General features: G+C 54.7%; 1 protein-coding gene across 2 annotated transcripts; it reads right to left on the reverse strand.

Annotated features, from left to right (window-relative positions):
• Positions 1-6,644: 6,644 nt before the first annotated feature.
• On the reverse strand, positions 6,645-11,664 carry PTMA (prothymosin alpha). Of its 2 annotated transcripts, none has more exons than XM_037063541.1 (5): positions 11,417-11,664; positions 8,517-8,588; positions 8,171-8,267; positions 7,584-7,657; positions 6,645-7,379 (listed from the first exon to the last, which is right to left on the reverse strand). In XM_037063541.1, exons 1-5 carry the CDS (start codon positions 11,459-11,461, stop codon positions 7,332-7,334), a joined length of 336 nt encoding a protein of 111 aa, XP_036919436.1. In that variant the 5' UTR covers positions 11,462-11,664; the 3' UTR covers positions 6,645-7,331. The 2 variants fall into 2 exon arrangements, with proteins under 2 accessions (XP_036919436.1, XP_036919437.1); XM_037063542.1 differs by having other exon boundaries at positions 8,171-8,264; positions 11,417-11,663.
• Between the last annotated feature and the right edge of the window lie 11,036 nt (positions 11,665-22,700).

Raw genomic sequence — 22,700 nt, forward strand, 5'->3', positions numbered from 1 at the left:
GAGGACAGGGTGGGGCAGTATATTGGTCTGGAGTGAGCAGGTGAAGAAACGGAACGATGTCAGCATTCAGGCTTTTGACCACCAAAGCGGGGCTGACCAGACCCCAGCAAGCCAACAGCCTGGAAATCCAGGCTCTATTAGAAAAGATGTTTTAAATCTTTTAAACAATTATCAAGAAAGCAAGAACCAGGCCCTGGCTGGGTAGCTCAGCTGGTTAGAGTGTTGTTCTGATACACCAAAGTTGCAGGTTTGGTCCTCCATCGGGGCACATACAAGAATCAACCAATAAAGCCCTGGCTGGCGTAGCTCAGTGGATTGAGCACGGGCCTGTGAACCACACGATCGCGGTTCGATTCCCAGTCAGGGCATATGCCTGGGTTGCAGGCCAGTTCCCAGCAGGGGACTCATGAGAGGCAACCATACATTGATGTTTCTCTCCTCTTCTCCTTCCCTTCCTCTCTAAATAAATAAAATCTTTTTAAAAAAAAAAGAACCAACTAATAAATGTGTCAATAAGTAGAACAACAGGTTGATCTCTCTCTCCCCCCCGACTCCTGCAAATCAATACATTAAAAGATTATTTTTTATAAAGCATGAACCAGGTGTGTACACTTGATTGTCTAGTTTCCCACAAAGAACTCAGGGTGCGATAGGAAAGGCCAGCCCCTTCCAGCGTGGTATAGGACAGAGAGGAGAGAGGAGGAGGAACCAGGACAAAGAGGCGATGTCCTCGCTACCCTTTGCCCCCAGCCTTGGGTGAGAGGGGTGGGTGGAAACATCTGCCCAGGTGTGGGGGGGAGATGAGAACTTCCGAAAGGAAGAGCTGCCCCACAATGCAGTAGTGACTTCGTTTTGTAAACATGTCCCCCACTGTCCTCCATCCCCACTGCCTCCTCCATAGTTCCTTCCTTTCTGATTTGTCCTTCACAACCAGAGAGAGCCCCAAGATGCATCTCTGTTGACCAAGGCCTCTGTATTGTCAAGTTAATTTTAGAGCTTCTGTCTTAGTGACCTGGTAATTGTTTTGTGGCTTTCGAAATGCCCTGTCCAAATGGTCCTCAGAGTGAAGACATCCTCTGGCGTAGTTCTTTTTGGGGCTTTTATCTGAAACTGAACAGCTTTGAATAAACTGTGGGGTGGGATGGAATAAAGGGAGAAGCAGAGATTTGGAGAATACATGTGGTTCCCAAACTGTACATCAAGGTACCCCATGGCTCTACAGTAAACTTACAGGGAGGCTGTGGGATCTTATAATTTTCAAAGGAAATACAGCGATACAGGACACCTGTGTCACACTGCTTAAACTATTAGCTCAAAATAGTTCCATTTTTAAAAAGATTTTACTTATTTTTAGAGGGGAAGGGAAGGAGAAAGAGAGGGAGAGAAACATCAGTGTGTGGTTGCCTCTTGTACACCCCCAACTGGAGACCCGGCCTGCAACCCAGGCATGTGCCCTGACTGGGAATTGAACCAGGGACCCTTTGCTTCTCAGGCCGGCACTCAATCCAATGAGCCATAACAGCCAGGGCTCAGTTACAACGGTAGAATGCACTACATTCTTTCTGGTGAGGTATCTTTGGAAAACCAGATGTTTGAAGGTCTTCGTGATAAGAAGCAAGTACTCTTCAAACATCAGTGTGAACAGGAAATGAGGGTGGTGGTGTCCAATCTGATCCCAAGGTTCGAGCAGCTGTGCTATGCCCAGCAGGCACACACCCCATTAGGAGGTCATTGTGATTATAAATGAAATAAAAATACATTTTCTCTCAATTTAGATGGCTTTTTTTTTTTTTCCAAAAAAATAACATGGCTGCCACTGTTAGGACATAAATACTTAGTCACTTGGACCTAACTAGTTAAGGAAGGGAATTATTAGTTATTTATTTTGGCCTAGATAATTAGCAATGGAAAAATTACAGAGACACAAAGTATATAGTGAACAGAGAATGTTCAGGGACCTCCAATAAGCCCTTAGTTTTAAAATACACCTTTCAGGGGGATAGAAACACATCACCATCTCTGGCCGCAACAAACAGGTAGTGGCCATCCACTTCTGAACTCTCAGCAGCTCTTGGTTCCACAGAATACTTTTGAATTCTTGTACTTATTAAAAGAAATATATTCAAAGAAAAGAGACATTTACTTAGGTTTCTCAGAATGGTTTTTTAAGTGACTTGATTTATTCAAATCATCCCCCAAGTAGCTCTTCTCAATTATAAAAGGATAGTCATTTGAATTTTTAACTTGTATTATAATCATTACTTTCATTTGGGGCTAATGTATGTGCATTTGAGCTAAACAGTATGCTATCTGAATTATGGTGCACAGGGCACCTCTCTGTGACGGTGCCGTACATGATCAGTCAGTTCTAACTGGGTAGAGAACTTGGGATTTTATTTTACTGTTTTATGTTATTACAGAAGGTGATAATGGTCATTTATTTTCTTTTGTGGTACATTGTTGGCTGTACGTATCATTTACTAAGGGCCCAGCCCTGGGTAAGGATTGGAATGTAAATCATCTATTCCTGCAGATGTCTGCCAACTTTTAATTGGCTGATACTCAGCAACAAGCTACAATTCATTTGGTACAATTACGCTGAGGTCAGAACCAGTTTTTCTTGAAGGGTTTACATTCACTTAAAAGTAGGCTCTTTATGATACTGAATTGGTGTTATGACCATCGTGATCCTCAAACCTTCCCAGGCCCAAATGGCATGGCCATGGCACAGAATTCTGGAACCTCAGTTGTGAATTTGGGAGGAGGTACACAATCACTTGCTGAGGAAGACCTTGCCTGTAGCCACAGGGAATGCCACGTCTAAAAAGTGCCCATGCTTGCTCTGGGTGGTGTGGTTCAGTGGATTGAGCGCCGGCCTGTGAACTAACAGGTCACTGGTTTGAGTCCCAGTCAGGACACATGCCTCCCCAATTGGGGCAAGCGAGAGGCAACAGAGCCCTGTATCTCTCACACATTGATGTTTCTCTCTCTCCCCCTGCCCCTCTCTCTAAAAATAAATAAAGTATTTAGTAAAAACTTAAAAGCCCATGTTTGTGATTTCGGCAGCCCCAAGGCATAGCGGGAAATTAATAAGAAGCCCACCCACCTACTATGGGGATCCATTTGATGCCAGGACTGTGAGGAATCCCATGACAGGGTCCAGAGATGACTAAGGTGTGGGTCTGCCCAAGGAGGACGCTGTGCACACCCAGCAATTGAATGGAACTAAGTAAGAGGAGCCCTGGTGGCAAGACCCAGGGATGGCCAGTGACCTCGGTGGAGCCCACCCTAGCCTCAGCTCTTGGGAGGCCTTGGCTGTCCCAGGGAAAGGACCAGGTCCCTGGATTGAGCCATCAGCTTCCCAGAGGGAAGACTTGGGAAATGACCGCTGACTGTCATGTCTACTACAGTTCCAGCAATAAAGAGGGAGGAAGGTCTTGTTGTGGGGGGTAGTGGTGGCTGAGGCTGACCCTGGGCGGGACCCCACAAGACTCCTGGACTGAACAGAACCCAAGAGAGCTCCCTACAGTTCCTCTCTGGCCACCAGAGGGCGCCCATCTCATGAATCTTCCAACTTGGGTTCCTTGGGTGCCGCCGGTCCTTGCACTTGGAAAGGACTTTGGGAGTAAAGAGGATGGAGGCAAACCTGGACCTTGAGGAAAGGACCCCAGGCAGTAGTTAACTGTGTGCCAGGTCAGGACTAGAAAAAGTAGGTTCTGCTGAAGGGAGCAAGGGCTGTTTCAGGCCAAACTTTTGGTGGAATGAGGGGATATAGCTGGGACAAAGGGTGCAGGGAGCTCAGTGCAAATACAGGATCCCAAGAGAGGCAGTGCCAGGCCCTAACTCTTGCCTCATGCTATTCTCATTGTGCAAAAAAAGATTAGGGCTCAGCAAGGTATAGCTACTTGCCCCATATTAACTGCCCTGTCTGTTCTGCATGGGGCTGCTTCTCACTTCTTTTCTGAGAGAATTGTAGTTCTGAGCAAGGCGGGTTAGACCTGATCCCAGCTCCTGGTATTGCCTGCTATATGGCCTTTCCAGTCCCCTTCTGTGTTAGGATCCCCCCGGGCCCTGGGCCTTGGGAACATCTGCAAGACTGCTGCCCTGGGCAGCAGCACAGAGCAGCTGGCCAGTCTTGCCTCAAGAAGCCAGCTGCCCAGCCTATGCAGGGGTGTAAGGTGGGCACACAGGGTCAGAGGGTTTCTCCTACCAAAGCCCTGACCCTGGCAGCAGTTTGGGGACAGTTCAATAGGGAACAGGTGTCCTGGGGCCTGAGCAGCCCAATGAGGACAGCTAAACTTTAGACTCTATGAAGGGCGAGAACTTCCCAGAATGCAGGCATCCGGCAGAAACCACAGAAGTGGAGACAGGTGTGGAACAGGATGCACATGGTGTCCCACCAGCCAGGTAAGGACAAGGGGCCTTGTTTCTCTTGCTCTTTTCTGTGTCTTGGAGCCTGTAACAGTGTCTGGCACAGAAAGCAATCAGTATATATGTGAACTAATGATTGAACAAACTAATGGAATGGACAGAATACTTAGCACATGCAGGGAAACATGGTAAATAAGAAGGGGCCCCTGACCTCATTGGGGGACAGGCAAAACATGCACAAGTAGGTGACTAAAAGCTCACATTGTGAGAATTGTTTTGGGGCAAGGGTGAGCACTGGGGAAGGGCTTCTTAGAGAGGGGGTCCTGGGAAAGCAAATGGGAAGATGACATTGGTGCTGAAACCCAACACAGCAAGCCATGAGAAGTCTTGGAGTCACACATTCCCATGGTAAGAACATCAAGTGCAAGGCCCTGAGGGAGGCCCAGGTTTGCTGTGGATCCAAACTAACCCAGGCTGATGTGGCTGATGAGTGAGGGAGGTGAGGCACAGTGTAGGTAGAGTGAGAGGGGGTCCTGGTCTCAGAGGCTTCCCTTGCTGGGAGGGACAGTGCCCAGCTTCACCCTCGCCCTGGCTTGCTTTATCCACGCCTCGGCCTCCATTACTCTGGTGCAGCTGAGGCCTCGCTTCTGCCCTCCAGATCTGTGCACGCAACAGCCTCTTACAGTCTACCACCAGGATGCGGCTCCAGACCTTCACTTCCAGCCCCACCCCAATGGTAAACGGCTCCTTCTTGTGCCCAAGGGCTCAGGCCACAGCTGGGGTATCCTCCATGGGAACTGCCTCCAATATCCAACCAATCCCTGAGTCTCGATGCTTTATCCTATGTGGTGTCTTAAATGTGCCCACTTCTCTCCCTCCCAGCATCTCCCTTCAACCCAGCCCTACCCCCCCCTCCCCGCCCCGTGCAGATGTTACTTCGCTGCTTTCCAGGGAGTTTTCCTGCTTAAAATCCTTCCCCAACTTCCCCTAATCCTACCAATGTAACCGGCCCACAGAATGTGCCTGCCCCAGCGCACCCCTTTGCCCACCCGCGCCCTTGGGAGCCCTCTGCTCCCTCAGGCATGTGGCCTGCCCATGTCCAGCTCCTCCCCATGGCCCTTCCCCTCTTCCTTTCATCCTTGGGGCCCTTCCAGTCGCAGCCCCAAGGGAGCCTCCTCAAGGAAGCCCTCCCCTTCTGTCAGATTCCCTGGTCTGTGGCCCGCAGTCAGCTCTGAAGTGAGAAAAGGAACCCCGCATGGCCAGTGTTGGGGGCAGGGAGTTTGCATGGCTTTTTGCCCCCTTCTTAATCCACAACCACCCCTTCAAATTCTCAACTCCAGGTTGAGTGACCTCCCCACACTCCCACTTTCCTCGTATCCACGTATCTCACTTGAACAGTGACACCAGATTTAAGGCTTTTCAGGAGACAAGGGAGGCTCAGGGTTACCCAAGTTGTGGCACCAGGAGGGAGCAGGATCCACACCTTTCAATCCTCCTGCAGTGGGTCCTGTACACTCCCCACCTTGAAACCAGCCCATTCCCCAAACTACCACAGCTGGGCTGTTAGCCCTTCTGGACAATGAACACTGGGGATTCTGCCAATAGAGCTCATCTGTGTAGCCCCAAGTTTAATGGGCTCTAACCATCACCTCTCCTGAGGTCCCACTTTCTCTAGTTAGTCAAAACAGCCCACCTATCAGCTCCAACTATGCTCAAGGGGCAGGGGGACTGCCAAACTAAACCAGGTACTTGTTTCTCCAGCAGGTCAGAGATTAGACAACGAGGGCAAGCAAGGCTGCATCATTGCCCTGGAAAGGAACTAAGGGACAGTGCCTCATACCACCGCCAGGGGGCGCTACCCCATTAACTCTTGCATGGAGAGCTAATCCTGGGAGGCCTGCGCAGGGAAGGCCCACTGGCCCATTAGGAGGCGGCATCCAGAGCACCTGACTTGTTCCTCCAGTGCCAGAGGCTGTAGACACCTTCTAGGGCACCCAGATTCACTTGGCATTCAATGATGTGATTCCAGTAGAAGGTCCTTGATACAACAGGAGACCAGCCTGGCATGTGGCTCCCCAGTTGGCCCCTCACTCCAGGGCCCCTCACCTGGATCCTGCTGCCCGAAAGGCACACCCATCTCCTCCCTAAGTGGTGTCTTTTCAACCCAGTCCCTGCCCAGGAAAGAGCTGGGGCTGAGTTCAACCATCACCTATCTCACTGCCCTCTCCCCAAGTTTTAAGAAACCAAAACAGAAAAAACAGGCTTGAGACAGCTTTGTTAGAACAACTCAGCAAAATAAAATTCCGGTTTATTGTTGGACAACATTGTTTCACACATACATCAAACAGGCCAAAAAAAATAAACAGCAACTTCATAGACAAAAAAAGGAAAAAAAAGCAACCTTTTATCTTTGGCCTTTTTAACCATCTCATACAAACCAACTACTTATAGTACAGCTAAGTACATACACAAAAAGTTACTGGAATGCTCGGAATAAGATTGTTTTTTTGTTGTTGTTTTTGCTTTTTTTACAAGGTTTTTTTTCTCCTTTGAGATTATAATGAACATGGTCACACCACAAGTAAAGGTGGAAGTAGGACAGGGAACGCTCCAAAGGCTGGTCTGGTCATCTCGAGATCATTAAAAATGGCTGACCCCTAACAATATGTACAAAAATATAAAATGTAAATAAAAAATACAAACAAATTTTCCTTTTTAAAGTACTTTTAAGAAAAAAAGCAGGGCCTTGGAAGTTTTGGTTTTTTCCTCCCCTGTTGCAAATTCACGTTGTGGTTTTGGTTGGGTGTGGAGAGCACATGTCATCTGCGGGTGGCACTGCCTGCGGTGGGCGGGCGGGACTCTCTACTCGAAGGTGACCACGTTTAGATTCTGAGACGGGAAGTGGAGGGTGAATAGGTCACGGCGGCCTTTTTTAAGTTTAACTTTTCCTTTTTTGCTGTCTAGTCATCCTCGTCGGTCTTCTGCTTCTTGGTGTCAACATCGTCATCCTGGGCAGGAAAAATACTGTCAAGGCCCCTCCAACCCACTGGGCTCACCCACCAACTGCCTCAGCCCCAGCTCACAGTCCTGGCAGCTCAGGGGGCATCTAGCAAGTCAAATACCCAGCACCCAAAATGCAGTCCTGTCAGCCCCTCCAGCTTCAGTGCCTCTCTCAGACCCCAAGCCCCTCTGCCCCTCAAGCCAGAACCCACCTCATCATCTTCAGCTGCCCGTTTGCCTGTAGCTGCCTCAGCTTCCTCATCTTCATCTCCATCCTCTTCCTCACCTGGAGAATCAGACAGACCCCAGGTAAACCACCCTGCTATCCTCAGCCAACCAGGAAGGGTCCTGGCACCCTCCCACCCAGTGGCAGCCAGAACTTGGAAGAGAAGGAGTAAGAAAACAGGAAAACTGGGCCTGCAGTTCCTTAGAGAAATCTCCCAAGGATAAGATTTGCCAGGGTGGCATGCCACTGGATCAGTCTCTGCTGCCTGACAAAGGGCAATTGGGGTAACCCACATCACCCATGCGGACACTTGTCTTCGGTGGGAGAGGGACCCAGGGGCCCAAGCAGCTGTACCTAGAGAGGCCAAACCCACAGATCATTGGTTACTCCCCATCCCAGTGTTAGTGTGTGCGGCACAGCTTTACATTGCTAGCCCCCAACAAGGAAAGTCCTGGCTCCACAGGAACAAGCCCCATTAGCTGCAGGTGGTCTGCGAGCCCCCAACTCTCCGCGCCCTGTGTGGAAGGCCAGGCAGATACCCTTTCACAAGTGGGGACAGACAAGGCTACTCACCATCACCTTCCTCCTCCTCTTCCTCCTCCTCCCCTCCTTCTTCCTCTTCTTCATCTACCTCATTGTCAGCCTCCTGCTCCCCATTTTCCTCATTCTCCTCGACAGAAAATATCACCAGGTTATTACCAAGGACAGAGCATCACTCCTGCCCCCACCCCTTGCCCCAAACCCCGCCAGATGCTCTACTCCAGCCTCAGGCTCCTGAAGCTCCTCCACCAGGAGACCTAGATACACAAACTCCTCAGTCTGCCCCCCACCCTGGCCTAAATGAAGCCCCAAGTCATCCTGGGAAGAGAACTTCTCAGCCAGGAGCTGCTAGGGGGTCGTGAGCAAGGTTGACACTCACAGCGTTGCCATTAGCAGGTGCATCTCTTCCATTCTCTGCCTCCTCCACTACTTCCTTCTTCTCCTTTAAGTCCTTCAAAAGGGAAGGAGGAACCAGTAAGTCTTTTAAGCAACCCAGACTGGTGAAGGGGCCCAGAACTACAGGTACATTTGCGGTGCTCACTGAATGTTCCAAGTCAAAAGCGCCGCGTAATACACGTGGGACTGGGAGAAGGAAAGGCCAGATATACGGAGTATGTCTGTTGTCAGGTTATCGTTTGATATCCCAGCCGTTAGAGAAGAAGGCCCTGTGGCAGCACAGCCCCAAACCCGTCCGACTGGGCATACAAGCTCGGGAACACTTCACTCACACACACCCGCGTCAGACTTGTTTCCAACAAGAGAGAGCTCCGCCTCTCCTAAGTCCTTCTGGGAAGGCAGCAGACAAGTGCCATAAATAAGGCGAAGGAGGAAGGACCCTGACACTGCGGGAGAATTCCCGTGGGCGGACTAGCCAGGAAAGGGGGGGAGGGAGGCAGAACTGGGGAGGACACCTCACCAGCCAGNAGCTCGGGAACACTTCACTCACACACACACCCGTCAGACTTGTTTCCAACAAGAGAGAGCTCCGCCTCTCCTAAGTCCTTCTGGGAAGGCAGCAGACAAGTGCCATAAATAAGGCGAAGGAGGAAGGACCCTGACACTGCGGGAGAATTCCCGTGGGCGGACTAGCCAGGAAAGGGGGGGAGGGAGGCAGAACTGGGGAGGACACCTCACCAGCCAGAATCCTCATAGCTGAGTTCCAACCCAAAACCACGACAGTCTAGGGCCTAGAGAGAAGCTTTCAGTCTTTGAAAAAATCCGGAGCAGCTTCCAGTCTCCCCATTATCTGACAGCTGTCTTGGGGGGGGGGGTGCGGCACAGACCAATGCCTGCAAATTGGTGCGGCCTCAGGTAATACTTGCCCTCACCCGAAATGCCTCATCTCCCTCCCGCACACCTCGAAGGGCTGGCATTCCAAAGGGCAGCGCCGCTGCGGGCGCCCTGAAGCCCCGTAACTTTTTCCACCTGGTGCGGCTGGGCCTGCTGCCAACGGTCAAGTAACGAGAGGCCCCGGGCACCAACCAGAAAACAGCCTCGGGGCACCTGTCGGCACGGTTTGCACCAGCCCGCCCAACGCCGACCCCGGCGCCGCCCGCTCCCGCCCCCTGGCGGCCATGAAGCCCCAGGGAGCAAGTGGGGGCGGGGAGGTCGCACCGCGCAGGCGCGCGGCCCCCGCCCGGCGAGCTTTGCGCGCGGGCCTCCGCACGCACCGCGCGCGCGGAGCACGTGGCCTGGGGCCGCCGAGTGCGCCCCTGACCCAGGAGACCCGTAGCCCGCGGGCTACGTTGGCCACGCCGATCATGAGAGGTGCGCGCCAGTCTTTCCCCGCTCCGGAAGCCCCCACGACACCCCCCATCCCGCAAGCCCGTAAGAGCAGGCTTGCGTCTCTGTATTTGGCGGGCAAAGTCCCGCGGGAGGCCGCCCCGAATTGCGCTGGGTTTTTTCGGTAGCGTAGCCCGAGGCCGTCGGGGAAGCGCTCTACGCGGCTACTTACTACTCCTAGCGGAAAATCACCTCAGAAAAGCAAGACGTATGCCTGTACTGGAGAGGGCCGATCTTCCCACCCAAACCAATCGCCTGCTGGGCCCCAAAGGGGGTCAGTGGGAACCTCTGGAAAGCCGGGTCGAAAGCTCCGGTCCGCCGGGGGAGCCACCACTGGGAAAGAGCCAGAGGTGAAGCCAGGGGCACTGGGGCTAAGGAGACGCCAAGGTGACTCGTGCCCGTCAGAAAGACTCAGACGAGGCCCGAACGATTAAAAAAACAGGTCCAGGTCTGATTTAAAGTGTCGCGCTCCCGCCAAGGGCGGAGATGCTCCCAGGCCGGCAGCGAGACAGGCGCGGCGCGCAGAAACGCGTACGACCTCGAATCATAGGACTGCAACGAACCCCCTAGTACAGAACTCCGACAACCCCCGGCACGACCCCACAACCGGCCAGCCGCGGTCGCTGCTTTTGTTCGCCTGCGTCGCCTCCGGAGGGGCCGACCACACTGCGCTCCCGGGCAGCCGCGGGGGGCGCCCATCGTCGCCCCAGGGCGCCGCTCCTTCACTTTCTGTTTCCTCCCCTCTGGCGCGTGGGCATTCTCCTCAGCCAAGCCCAAGCCCGGCTTCGCTGGTGAATTATTTAAGCAGGGCGGCTGTTCCCGGCGCACTGCCCCCGGAAGGACGCCCACCCCCGCCTTCCCAAGTACCTAGGGAGACGGAGACCTTCACACCTCCACGGAGACAAACGACGTCGCGGCCCGCCCGCCCGCCGCCCACACCACCTTATCAGCGTTCCGTGCAGATAAACCTCCGACCCACTCTAAGGCGCGAAACCGGGCAGCCCCGCGCCAAACAAAGAGCAGCGCCGCCGGCGGGCGCTCGCCGCGGAGCGGCCACTTCCCGCAGCCGGCCCGCATACGCGCCCCCCCAACACTTCCGATTCCAAAACGCGCTGGAGTTTCAAAGTTATTTCCGTGCGCCCCGTGGGCCGACGACCCCCTAGCCGGGCCCCTCTCCTCCCGCCGCACTTCAGACGAGTCACAAACAAGTTTCCGGAGCCGAAGAGCAGTGTTCTCCGGAGCCCCTAAATCTCCGCACCCGCCCTCCCCCTACCTTCGACGGCGCCCGACCCACTCCACGACAGACATCGTTTGCCCGCGGCGCTTCCCGTCCCCCACCCGCACATACACAAAGAGTGGGCTGCCTTGGGAGCCTAGGCCGGATTCCCCGCGGGAGAGACCAACAGCGGATTCAGCTAAGTCCAGGCGCCGCGCGCCAAACACCACTGCTGCGACAACACTTCGCAGACCCCGAAGGGGCGGGCGGCGTCCACTCACCTTGGTAGTGATCTCGGAGCTGGTATCCACGGCCGCGTCTGACATGGTGGGCACGCCGGTGATCCTATGCAGTGAATTAAAAAAAAAAAAAGCGAGAGTTCGAGGACTCTGGCGAAAAAGCTGCCGGAGTCCGCTGCGACTTAGGAGGCGCGCGGCGGAGGTGGCTGCAGCGAGTTGAGAGGCAGACACAGGAACAATGCAAAGATGGCTTTTCAGAGCAGCCAGTGGGGAACTCACGCGGCGGCAGAACCTTTAATATAGGTTAGTAGGCGGTGCCCGGACTCCCCTATCCAAATGCTATTGGCTGAGGTCTGGGAGCGGGTGCTCGCTCATTGGCTCCAATCCGAACAATGGGCAAGCATGCTTAAAGCGGCAGTGCCTTGGTGAGTCAGGCGCTGCGCAGTCGCCGGCCGCACTGTCATTCACAGCCTAAGTTTGCCGGGTCTCCGCGGCGCCGTTGCTGTGGGGGAGGGGCGCGCGCGCGAACTCCAGGCGCGCGTTCCCGCCGCTGTTTTGCTGGGGCTGCTGACGCAAATAAGCTAAAGCGCGGCAAAGCCTCTCACCCACCACCTCCCTCTATACTCCTCCCCGAGGTTCCAGGGAAGGAGGGGGAGGGAAAAGGAGGTGGAGGCCTGTGCGCACGACGGCTGCCAGCGAGGGGGAGGGGAAGGCCGGGTGCTGGGCTGCGCTCGCCCCGGGCGGGGCCCTTTGAGGTCCCTGCGAAGCTGCTTGCGCCCCCCCACCACCGTGCCTGGGCTCCTTCGACAAAGAATTGCCCCAGCACAAGTGGGCCTAAGCCCCACGAAGAGAGGTGAGGGCGCGAGGCCGAGATCCCCGCACCCGGGCTGCACCGTCTCTACCATGTTTACACCCACTGCACACCCCCAAGGACCCCGAGTCTTTGGGGGCGTCACTCCTTTGCCCACCACTACCCCTGCTCGCGTCCCCTAAGCTAGCCGACGAGCAGGCAGCGTGCCAAGCACACTCTGATTAAAACTTAGAGGGGCCTCGAGGGCGGGTGCAGGCTACTCCCCTCAAGCAGTACAGCCCGCGGGCTTCGCACTCCAGGCTTCTGGATAGCGCCTGCCCCGAGCAGTCACTGCCGTCGCGACAGCTTCAAGGAACTTCCAGCGCTCAGCCTTCTAGGGTACCCATCTCCCATTCCACTTAAGGGGCTGCAAGAGGCCCATGAACTGCGGGGGGGACAGTAATCGTTCCTTAGACCAGCTGGGCTAGTCCTTGGGAGCTTTTTGAAGTTTACGGCGCGATTTAGGGGACCACGCGGAGCCCCGAGGAGGGAACCATCAAGCCGCCACACTCAAGATGGCGTTGGGCTCGGCTAGTGTGGCGTGACGCGTCGACCCAACCCACGCCGACGATCGGAAACCCGTAGGCTTCATCCTCCATATCGCTACTGCACTTGGCTGTCGAATTAAGAAACCAGCTGTATAGAAGGAAAGATTAAAGGAGGTGTAAATATGTTTCAGAAAAAGACCTGTGCCACACACAACATGGCGACAGATGGGGTTCATCCCTGTGTTGCCAGCAGGGGGCGCCCGACACGGAAGGCGGGTCTCCCGAGAAACCAGAGCACACTGGCTGAGAGTGGCGGGCGAACACAAAGTTGACGCTTTGCGTTCTGCCATTGGCAGATTTAGCTGTCTGTCTCTTCGGGCGGCCGATCTAGGAATGGAGAAAACCCGGAGTCCGGAATTATGCAGGAGGCAAGGTTGCCAAATCCAGTAGGGCTTGAGATCTGGCGAGAGAAGACACTGAGTCTCCCTTTTTTGGTTTTCTTAGGTCAGGGGCCAGCTGGCCCCATTACCACTGCGAGACCCCCTAAGTTTACCACACACCATCCCGGCTGCCTCCCCGGGCCTCCGACTCCTCTGCCCGAATGGGAAGAGGCTTGGAGTGCCGGGGCGCCAGCCGGATCTGGGCCCAATCCCATTCACCGCACACGTCAGTCCCGCATCCCCAGTCACATCAGCCAAGCTGCTTACTGGCCCGCGGGGAAAAGACGATATAATCGTCTTTTGCGGGGAGCGAAGCCCGCACGCCCTGTTCTTTGGCCAGTAGAAACGTGGTCAAGGTGCTGGACAGGGCGGGGACACCACACCTAGTAAGCGGCAGCAGAGGGGGCGCCCGCTGGGTCTCGGCCCCGCCCAAGAATCCCAGCCGGAGGAGGGCTTCTCCCCGGGGCGGCGCGCGCCAATCCAAGGGGTTCACAATGTTGTCCTCGAGAACCCCGCGTCCCAACTCTTTGTTCAGTCCACTACCTACCTTCACCAGCTGTCTATATGAAGACGCGTGCCTGGGGCCTCCCTGCTCTTAAAAAGGAAGGGGCTGCTTGGCCGCAATGGCCGCAAGCCTCGCCCCCCCCCCCCCGCCCTTTTTGTGCCTCATTCTCCAACAAGTTTGTGTGGCATGGTAAATAGCGCAGGACAGCGCCTTCTACGTACCGCGCGTCCATTAATCTCTCTGGTTACCCTCGATGAGATTGTGCAGTCCTCAAACCCCGATGCAGCATGAGCCTGGTCCGTGCCACATCTGAGCGATTGAGTCATCTTCCCTGCCTGGGCAGTGGCCTTGGGCAGTCCTCTCTGTGTCCACAGCTAAAAAGTGGACATGACTGTTCGGGATTCTGGCCATGATGTGTATATGAGGGAAGGGGGTGGTGAAGGTGCCTCCTCGAGGAGCTGGGTGAATGAGAATTTCCCTCAAAGAACTGCTTTGCCTGACCCTGTCTCCATGCAGCTGGCTTTGGCTAGAAGTAAGAAAGGCTCATGCCCACCTGGTTGTAGAACCCCACTTACATTCACTGCCAAACACTCCCTGAGTGCCTACTGTTTACAAGGCAGTGAGCCTTTGGCTTCGAGCATTTTCATTTATTCTCTGCACCTTGCAAGGTAGGTAGGACAATTATAGGCCTGAATCGTATGAACTGATGTTCTTGTAGGTCAAAACCAATTGAAAATCAGCAAATGTATAGGTTCAGCCTCTAATATGATATTACTTCTCCTTTAATATGATATGACTCTCCAAGTCAGAAAAGCAAGGGATTATAGCAAGGAACTGGAGCAACCAAGTGATTTAGTGACTAGGCTGAAGCTGAAATCCTAGAATGGAGGGATCTGTGTTGTCAGATGAGCCCTGACTGAAGCAGCCTTCTTGGACGTCCTCCTCCTGGCCATAGGAGTGTGGCATTCGATTTAGGCTACCATGAGCCTTGTTCCTCCAGTAACAGGCTACTCCCCACTCTTCCTCCCTGATCTGTCTCTGCCCTTCGCTGCTTCTGCGGCCTTTCAGACCATTCCCCAGAATAAGTCGATATGCCCTGCTGAGGCTGTGTGGCTGCATTTTCCTGGCCTGGGTCTGTTCACAGCCCCAGGTACACTGAGCTTAGGTCACCCCTGTTCTAAGCTAGCCCCCAGAAGGCCTTCAGGCAAGTTTTATTTTCAGGGAATTTTCATAAGGGCACCTATGGGTTGCCTACATGCTCTGCAATCGGAGCATAGGCCTCACCCTGCTCAGCCTGAGTCACACCTTTATTTCACCTGCCTGGCCCTATAGGTCCTCAAGTTTGCAACATTTACTCCTAAGTCCTTTCCAGCCTATTCCTAAATGGTAGTCTCACAATTCTGCTTGATTCCCAAATGACCAAAAACTTCCTGGGTTCAAATCCCAGCCCTGCCACATGCTAGCTGTGTGAATTTGGGCAAGTTACTTCCTCGCCTTTAAAAAATGGAGACAACAGTAAGAGTTCCTACTTTCTAAGGGTGTGGTGAGAACTGAAGGGCTTAATATTCAGAACATGCTTAAAATAGTGTCTGGCACCTCCAGGAACACCATCAGTGTTCTTAGGACCCCATTTACCAGCCGTTCTCTGAACCCAAGTGGGTTGGTTTCACGGTGTTTTGGGGACTCCTAGACAAAGGAACAATGTCTTCAGCAAATCCTTCCCATGTTAGGTGGGAAATGAGGGCACCAGCCTAGCTGACTTTCTGGAAGTCTGTGCTGACATCCTTGGCAGCCCCTCTGCTCCTCAGAGGAATGACAGTCTGGGAGGCAGCCTGCATGGAGCAGGCCTCAAACTCCCGCCTTCCCGCCCTTCAGAAACCAGGAGTTTCAGGCTGTGGTTTCTCTGCCCAGGCACAAGGGCCTGGGGAGCTGCCAGGGGCCTTTCCACTCTCCCGCCCTGCCGAGCCCAGCCGGGTTGTGTCAGAGCCACCCCCCACACGCCTGTGCCTTGTGCAGCACGCCCGAGCCTGCCCATTCTCCTAGGGAGCTGTGCCAGAGGCCCTGGTACCCACACAGGTCTGGCTGCCCCAAGAGGCTCCTGCCTGGCAGGGAGAGGGTGGGGAACATCTCCTGATATTCGGGGCCTGCCCCTAAACTAATGCCAAACTGGAGCCCTAATTGGAGACGAGGAGAGGAAGCTGGGGGAGGTGTGTGTGAACTGCCCACCCCCTGATGGTGCCAGTTCTGGGCTCCCTGCACATGTGCCCCCTGTGGTGTCCCCGGGAACCTTCTGCCTCCTGTGCCACTTCCAGGCCCCCCTTCCCTGCATCCATCCCAGGGTGCGAGCGCCTATTTGCATAGCTCTAGCTGTGTGGGTGTTTTGCTTAAGCTCTAGTTACCCATTAGGGGTGTGTGGGCCTGGCAGCATGGGGGCAGGTGAAGGTGCCAGCTGGGAAGCTGGAGTGCAGGCCACACCCAGTCGCCTTTTCGGAGAGAGCAGTGCGCCCCGGGAAATGTTAAATACCTGCCTGTCACTGTCAGGAGGCATTTTACTGGGCGCCTCTATACCCGTCACTGCCTTCCACCCAGCCCTACAGAGGAACCCAGCGGACAGGGGCCTCGAGTGGGTGCCAGCTGAGGATCTGTGTGCCTGTGCCCAGGTAAGCTTGACTTTGAGGAGAGGCAGGTTCTCTGATGTCTCAAAGCTTCCTTGCTTCTCTTCTTTGTTCATCTCAAACAGGTCTTTTCTACCTTCCTGTCACCCCCAGTCTTATTTGGGGGGGAGAAGGTGTCAGGGCTGGTGGACACACACCCAGCCAGAATTTGCTCACTCTCTCACACCAAAGGGGAGTACAGGCAGAGTGACCAGCTGTCCGAGTTGTTTTGGGACACAGAGCTCCCACGGCTACAACCAGGAAACTCCCAGGCACACTGGGACGCGCCAGTTACACTGTCCAGTCCTTATTTGTAGGCTGGGAGAGTGGCATTTCTGAAGAAATCTGTAACCACTGCCGAGAAGAAGGGTCCTGGGACCCTCGGTCCAAAACCAGCCTCCCACACGGATTCTGCTCCTGTTTGCCCCGGGGGGAACTCGGTTCGCACACAGCAGAGCAGGAGGAGTACAGGGCTCTGAGACATCACAGAGTGAGCTGACGGTGCGGGGACAACAGCTCTGCAACCTGCGGGCGGGCTCCCGGCGCTGCGTGCAGTAGTGACAACTGCCACGTGTGGTGCCGGTTGTGAGCACGGGAATCTGTTAGTGTCTAGATCCAGGTGGGAGCAAGAGTCTCTGGAACGGGGGTGGGGGGCTGGGGAGGAGATCCCTCAGGCTCCTTTCAGAAATATTCTCTCCCCTAAGAGGTTTTCTGAGACTCTCGCAGAGGGGAAAAAGTGAAGCTCTCACTTGGACAATTCTGTAAGAAAATCTCAAAAATGGGATATAGTGATTAGCCCAGAACTCAAACCTCCCAGGGAAGGAAAAGGAAGGGGGTAGGGGAGGGGGTGCCTTTTTAGGGAGGGGCGAGCTCCCTGCGTTTAAAGGCTGAGAGGATGTCAGACGCCTCCATGTGCTGCCTGTGGCCAGCCAGGCCTTGACTTGTGGCATGACTGGCTCCGGCAGCTTTCCCCGGGGCCACTCTCTCTTGCCACTCAGGTGCTTTGAAAGTGTTACATCAAAGACACCTCCCCATGCACTCGGCTGCTGGCAGGGTGCCAGTTCTTCCACTTGCTAAACGGAGGGAAGAATATGGCCCAGCTCCCAGGGAGAGGACAGCACAGCTGCCCCAGCTCTGTCCTGGGCTGTTCACAGGGCCACAGTGCCCTGAGGTGCGAAGTCCTTGGCCAAGACGTGGTGTTGAGATCCCCTCTTGGGCTATATGTGATAAGTTGGAGATCTCCTCAATTACAGTTGTCAGGAGCCCTGGCCAGGTAGCTCAGTTGGTTAGAGCATCAACCTGATAAACCAAGGTTGAGGGTTCAATCCCTGGTCAGAGCACATACAAGAGTCAATCAATAAGTGGAACAACAAATTGGTGGTTTTTTCTCTCTTCCTCTCTATCTCAAATCAATAAACTTTAAAAAAAATTAAAAACTGTCAGAATACTAAAATGTATTCTGGAATGTTCTTCAGAAGTCACAACTATTAAACAAGGCTGAGTCTGGATTCAAGGGCAATCACGATGGAAAGTAAGATGTGTTCTCAATACCTGCAGAACCAGATGAAAGGAAAGTGAGAGATGAATGATTGATGTTAGTGAGTGAGCAGCTCTCAAACCAGGGAGTGGCAAGTGGTGAGAAACATCCTTAGCTGAGAACCCCAGCCTCTCTGACGACTTAAAGCTTCAGTTTCAGGGAAGGCTGTCCCCTGGCAATATCGGGGCTCCCCCATGCTTTCTCTCTTCCTCACCAGGCCACCAGCAGGAAGGCACCCTAGAAGGACTGGAGACTGTGGTCCTACGCTTGATTGACACTGGTTCTAAGCAAGTTTCTTCACCTTCCCCACCTTGCTCCCAACACCTGGGCTGGAATGAGGACGTTCTGGGTGTGGACAGCCATGTGCGTGCCCACCTCCCTGCAGACGCTGTGAGCAGTGAGGGCACACGCAGGACAGGTCTGGCTGTGTCCCCACTTGGTGCGGCCCTGTGCCTTGTACAAATAACTGTTCAATTGCACTGAATCAGATGGAATGGGCCGGACATTCCACTGAGCCCCCACCCCAGGGTGCTGATGCCTGCTCCGTGCCAGGGAGCAGAGAAAACTTGAACACACTTCAGTCAGATACGGCAAGCCCCCTACAGATGGAGAGCATGAGCCTTGTTCTACAGCTGAAGACACTGGGACCTGACACGGGAGCCTGATTGGCCAGTGGGCTGGCCCCTGACCAAGAACAGAGCCCTTTTGGCCCTGGCTGCCAGGCTCCATGCCACCCACACTCCCTCTCACCAAATGACTGGGGCCCTGGCTGACACCAGCCTGCCAGACCAGTGCAGATCAAAGAGGTCGGGGGCACTTCCTGGAGCAAGTAGGGCTTGGCAAGAGCCTCGAGTCAGGGCGAGATGTGAGGGGGAGAGTAGGGGCCGGAGCTGGGCAGCTCCGGCTGGGAGGCAAGCCAGGTGGGCACGCGAGCCTGCGGGGGTGTCAGCGGGAAGAGGGGCACTTCTGAAGCCTGGCTCGCCCAACCACGTGGAGACCTTCCAGGTGTGCCCTTCCACCTTGGTGCTCAGCTCCCTCGTTAGAACACTGGAGGCCCACCCCACCCCACGGGGGGCACGGGCGCCATAGCCACAGCGAGCACATTGCCACACAAGAGGCAGAGAGGCCGCGTGAAGATGGCAGAAGCTCCTCACTGAGCAACCTCTGGGCCAGATGTCATTCTGAGTTCTAGACACCCGTGAACTCATCAATCCTATGAGGCTTGCTGGTATCCCCACCTTACAACAGGGAAACTGAGGCCCAAAGTAGGCAGAGCTGGGATTCGAAGCCAGGCAGCCAGGCTCCCCCCATGCCAGCTGCAGTTGCAGGTGCAGCCTCAGCTTTCCAAGGGAAAAGCCTCAGGGCATGAGCAGCCCATCACCCTCAGCCTCTGCCCAGCCCACTCCAGGCCAGGCCAGGACCTGGGATTCCCCCTGTTAATTGGTAAGGAGTTTATTTTCACCAGCTGAGGCCCTCAGCCCTGCCCCTGCAGATGTCTCTCAGGTTATGGGGGGCAACAGAGAAGGCTTCCCAGATAAGTGACTTCCAGTTGCGAGGCAAGATTTCTCTGGTGGGACCTGGTGACTTTCAGGGACGGGCATTTTGTGTCTGTTGGTTGCTAAAGGCCCACCCGAATGTCAGCCTCCTAAGAGCCGGGAGCTCTCGGGGTGTCCTGTTGTGCTTTTTCATGGTCAGAAGACAATTGGTAACATCTGCCTCGAATGTTTCTCTAGGCAACCATTTACCACGGCCTGGCTCTGGGCTGTGGAAATACGACATTGCACAAGGTCCCTTTTGATGTATATATTTTTATTTTAGAGAGACCGAGAGAGGAAGGGAGAGAGAGAGGGAGAGAAGGAGACATTGACTTGCTGTTCTGCTTATTGATGTGTTCATCAGTTGCTACTTGTACAGGCCCTGACCAGGATCTAACCCCGGAACCTTGGGGTATCGGGGTGATGTTCTAACCAGCTGAACGACCTGGCCCAGGCACCAGGTCCCTTTTACAGTGACCCACGGGACCGATGTCTCTTGGGCCTCTGCACCATCGAGGCAGTGCAGCCTGGTGGTTAGGAGCACAAACTCTGGGTAGCCTCTCCTGTCCTCCAGTGAAAACGCCGTGTCACACCTGCATCTGTGGCTTAGAGTTTGGGTCTTGGGCAAGATCAGCCCCAGTGAACTCAGTGTCTTCACCTGTACAGCGGGGCTAGGTAACAACTGTGTGAGGCTTCTCTTGAATCACTTGTTGAATTTTTGTTTCCAGACCTCTGTGTTTTGATTTTTTAGAGAGAGAGCAGGAAAGGGAGAGAGAAATAGAAGGACAGAAACATCGCTCAGTTGCCTCATGCAGTCACCCCAATCGGAGACCAAACCCACAACTCAGGTATGTGCCCTGGCCAGAAATAGAACCGGCGACCTTTCACTTGCCGGATGATGCTCAACTGAGCCATCCTGGTCAGGGCCAGACCTGCCGCACCTTGTAACCAATTCCATTTCCCTCTCTGTCTGGGCTGCCAGAAGCTCAGCACCCACTGGAAGGCACTTCTGGGTTTTGGGACCCACCTCGGGTGGGTGAGACAAACCCTAACCCTGGCCTCTGATTCCTACCCTCTTTCCCCTTAGTCCATGTTCTTTAGTGATTTCTTTTCTTATTGGCCTTAAAGTATTTCTATAAACTTTAGAACTGAGGCCTAAATTAATTAAAACGGTAATTAATTAAACCAGCTGGAGCCATCTGTACCAAAAGCACTGTCTCACAGGTGGTGCCAAAGCCTCACGGCCATGCAGGTAGGTTCCCCCTTTTATAGAAGAGGAAACAGAGAACCCAAGAGCAAGCACGTGGCGTGGACACAGGTCATCCCCGGCTGCCCGGCCTCTCAGCACTGGCCTCGCCTTGCCCCGGCCCGGCTCTGTGAGTGGTGCCCCCACTCTCCCAGCTGACGCTGGCCGGGAGCTGAGCTGGGGGTTGGGTGGAGAGAGCCGAACTGTGCCGCAGAATGTGGGGGCATTTGAACTTTTCCAGGACAGTTCGTTCACATCTTAGTGACCAAGTGAACCACGACTTTGAACTTGCTGCTAATTTTTAACATTAGGACTTGGTGGTAATTTCCCTGTCAGCATCCAAGGCTCAAGGCTGCTGTTTCTTCAAGAGCCTGCGGCAGTGCCGTAAGTGGTGGCGGCTCCTAGGTCACCCAGTGCTGCCCTGAAGGCTCTGATCCCCGCCCTCGGGTCCCCCTCCAGGGGCCTCAGTCCTGATCTGTCCACTGGCTGCACCGGAGGGCTAGTCATCCAGGAGCAGGACCACCTGCTGCCTCCTGCTGCTGCCAGTCAGACCTGGCAGAGGGGCCAGCAGGACAGGCTAGGGGAGAGCAGTGTGGCAGCCTGAAACCCAAGAAATAGAGCCAGGGAGCCCCAGTCCCGCTGGCTCCCTGTGGGCTCCCCACAGATGAGGGAGCCTGCCTTGCCCATCCAGACAGGAGCATGGAGTGAGAGCGGCAGATGGGCACCCGGCCAGCACCCCGCAGCCACGCCCCAGCTTCTTTCTTCTCTGGAACAGGCCCCTTCCAGTCCTTCCACATCTCGATTATGGGTGTGCACGGGCATTGGAAGTGTAACCATGAACAGCCATCCATGTCAGGGATGTGTTTCATGAGTGTGGGCGAGACGTGTGTTCATGCATGTGCAGACATGAACATGTGCCTGTGATGTCGGCAGTCTGGCAAGCAACCCCCACCCCATCTAGGGGCTGGAGCACAAAGTGGGCCCTGCGGGTGTGTAGGTGTTTGCCCCATTCTGCTCTGTACTTTTCAGGGGGGCAGGGGTTAAACCTTCCCGAATATAAGCATACACACACAGGGTGGCTCCCTGCCCAGCTCAACACCCAGGGGAGAAACAGGAACAGTCAGGAAGGTCCACACTAAGTGTGCTGAGGGTCGCAGCAGCAGGAACCAGAAGAGAGGAGCTCCCCCTGAGCAGTTAGGGAGGGCTTCCCAGAGGAGGCATCTTCTGAACTGGTCCTTCAAAGAAGAGAAATGCTGCTCCAGGTGGGCTCGGGCTTTCCCTGCTGATTGCTCCTCCCTGTCCCCATCCCCTCTCCTGGGCTGAGCTGTCCCTCCCTTGGCCCCTTGCTCTGCCGTGTCCCTCCCCCATTCTTGCCGTGCTGCGCCTCTGGTGCGCCCCTGGGTACCTCTCTGTGTTCTGACCAAAGCAGCAACAATAACAAAACACATGAATCAGACAAACAGTAGTGCAGCTCATCTGAGTGAGAATGGACCCTGGGTTCCAGCAGAAACACCTCATCTGGCCCAGTCTTTTTCTGCAAGTGTCTGAGTCACTTAGGCCTAAGAACAGAAGGGATTGTGGGACTCACCTAGGCCCACAACCCACCTAGGAGGCGTGATCCTTCCAAAGCTCCCTTCCGGCCGGGGCGCTCAGCCTGAACGCAGGGAGCGTTCCACACGGGGAGCACACAATCCCGCACGGACCTGCACCCGGCCTGGGCCGGTGCTGAGTGAAAGGCCTGGGGATGTCAGACCCCAGGTAGCCTCCCTGCTGCCACTGCGTGCCCTCCCTGGAGCTGGGGACTCGGTGGGCTGGGGAGCAGCAGGCCCCAGGGGCTTCACCTCCTCCTCACTGTGTGTGGTCTTAGAGAAATGCGGGACCTCTCTGAGCCTCAGGGTTTGTCTGTGGAGGTGAGAAGGGGATGAGGAAAGAGTTACAGTTTGCAAACTGTCAACTGCTTTGCAGATGATGTTTCTTAGGATGAGACTATATTAGGGCAACCGATCATAGAGCAATTTGGGGGGGGCTGCACATACAGGTGCTAGGGAGGCCCCCCAGGGAGCACTGGAGT

The sequence above is a fragment of the Sturnira hondurensis genome, unplaced genomic scaffold (genome assembly GCF_014824575.4).
Source record: "Sturnira hondurensis isolate 20B ecotype Veracruz unplaced genomic scaffold, ASM1482457v3 Scaffold0014615, whole genome shotgun sequence".
NCBI classification, from domain to species: Eukaryota; Metazoa; Chordata; class Mammalia; order Chiroptera; family Phyllostomidae; genus Sturnira; species Sturnira hondurensis.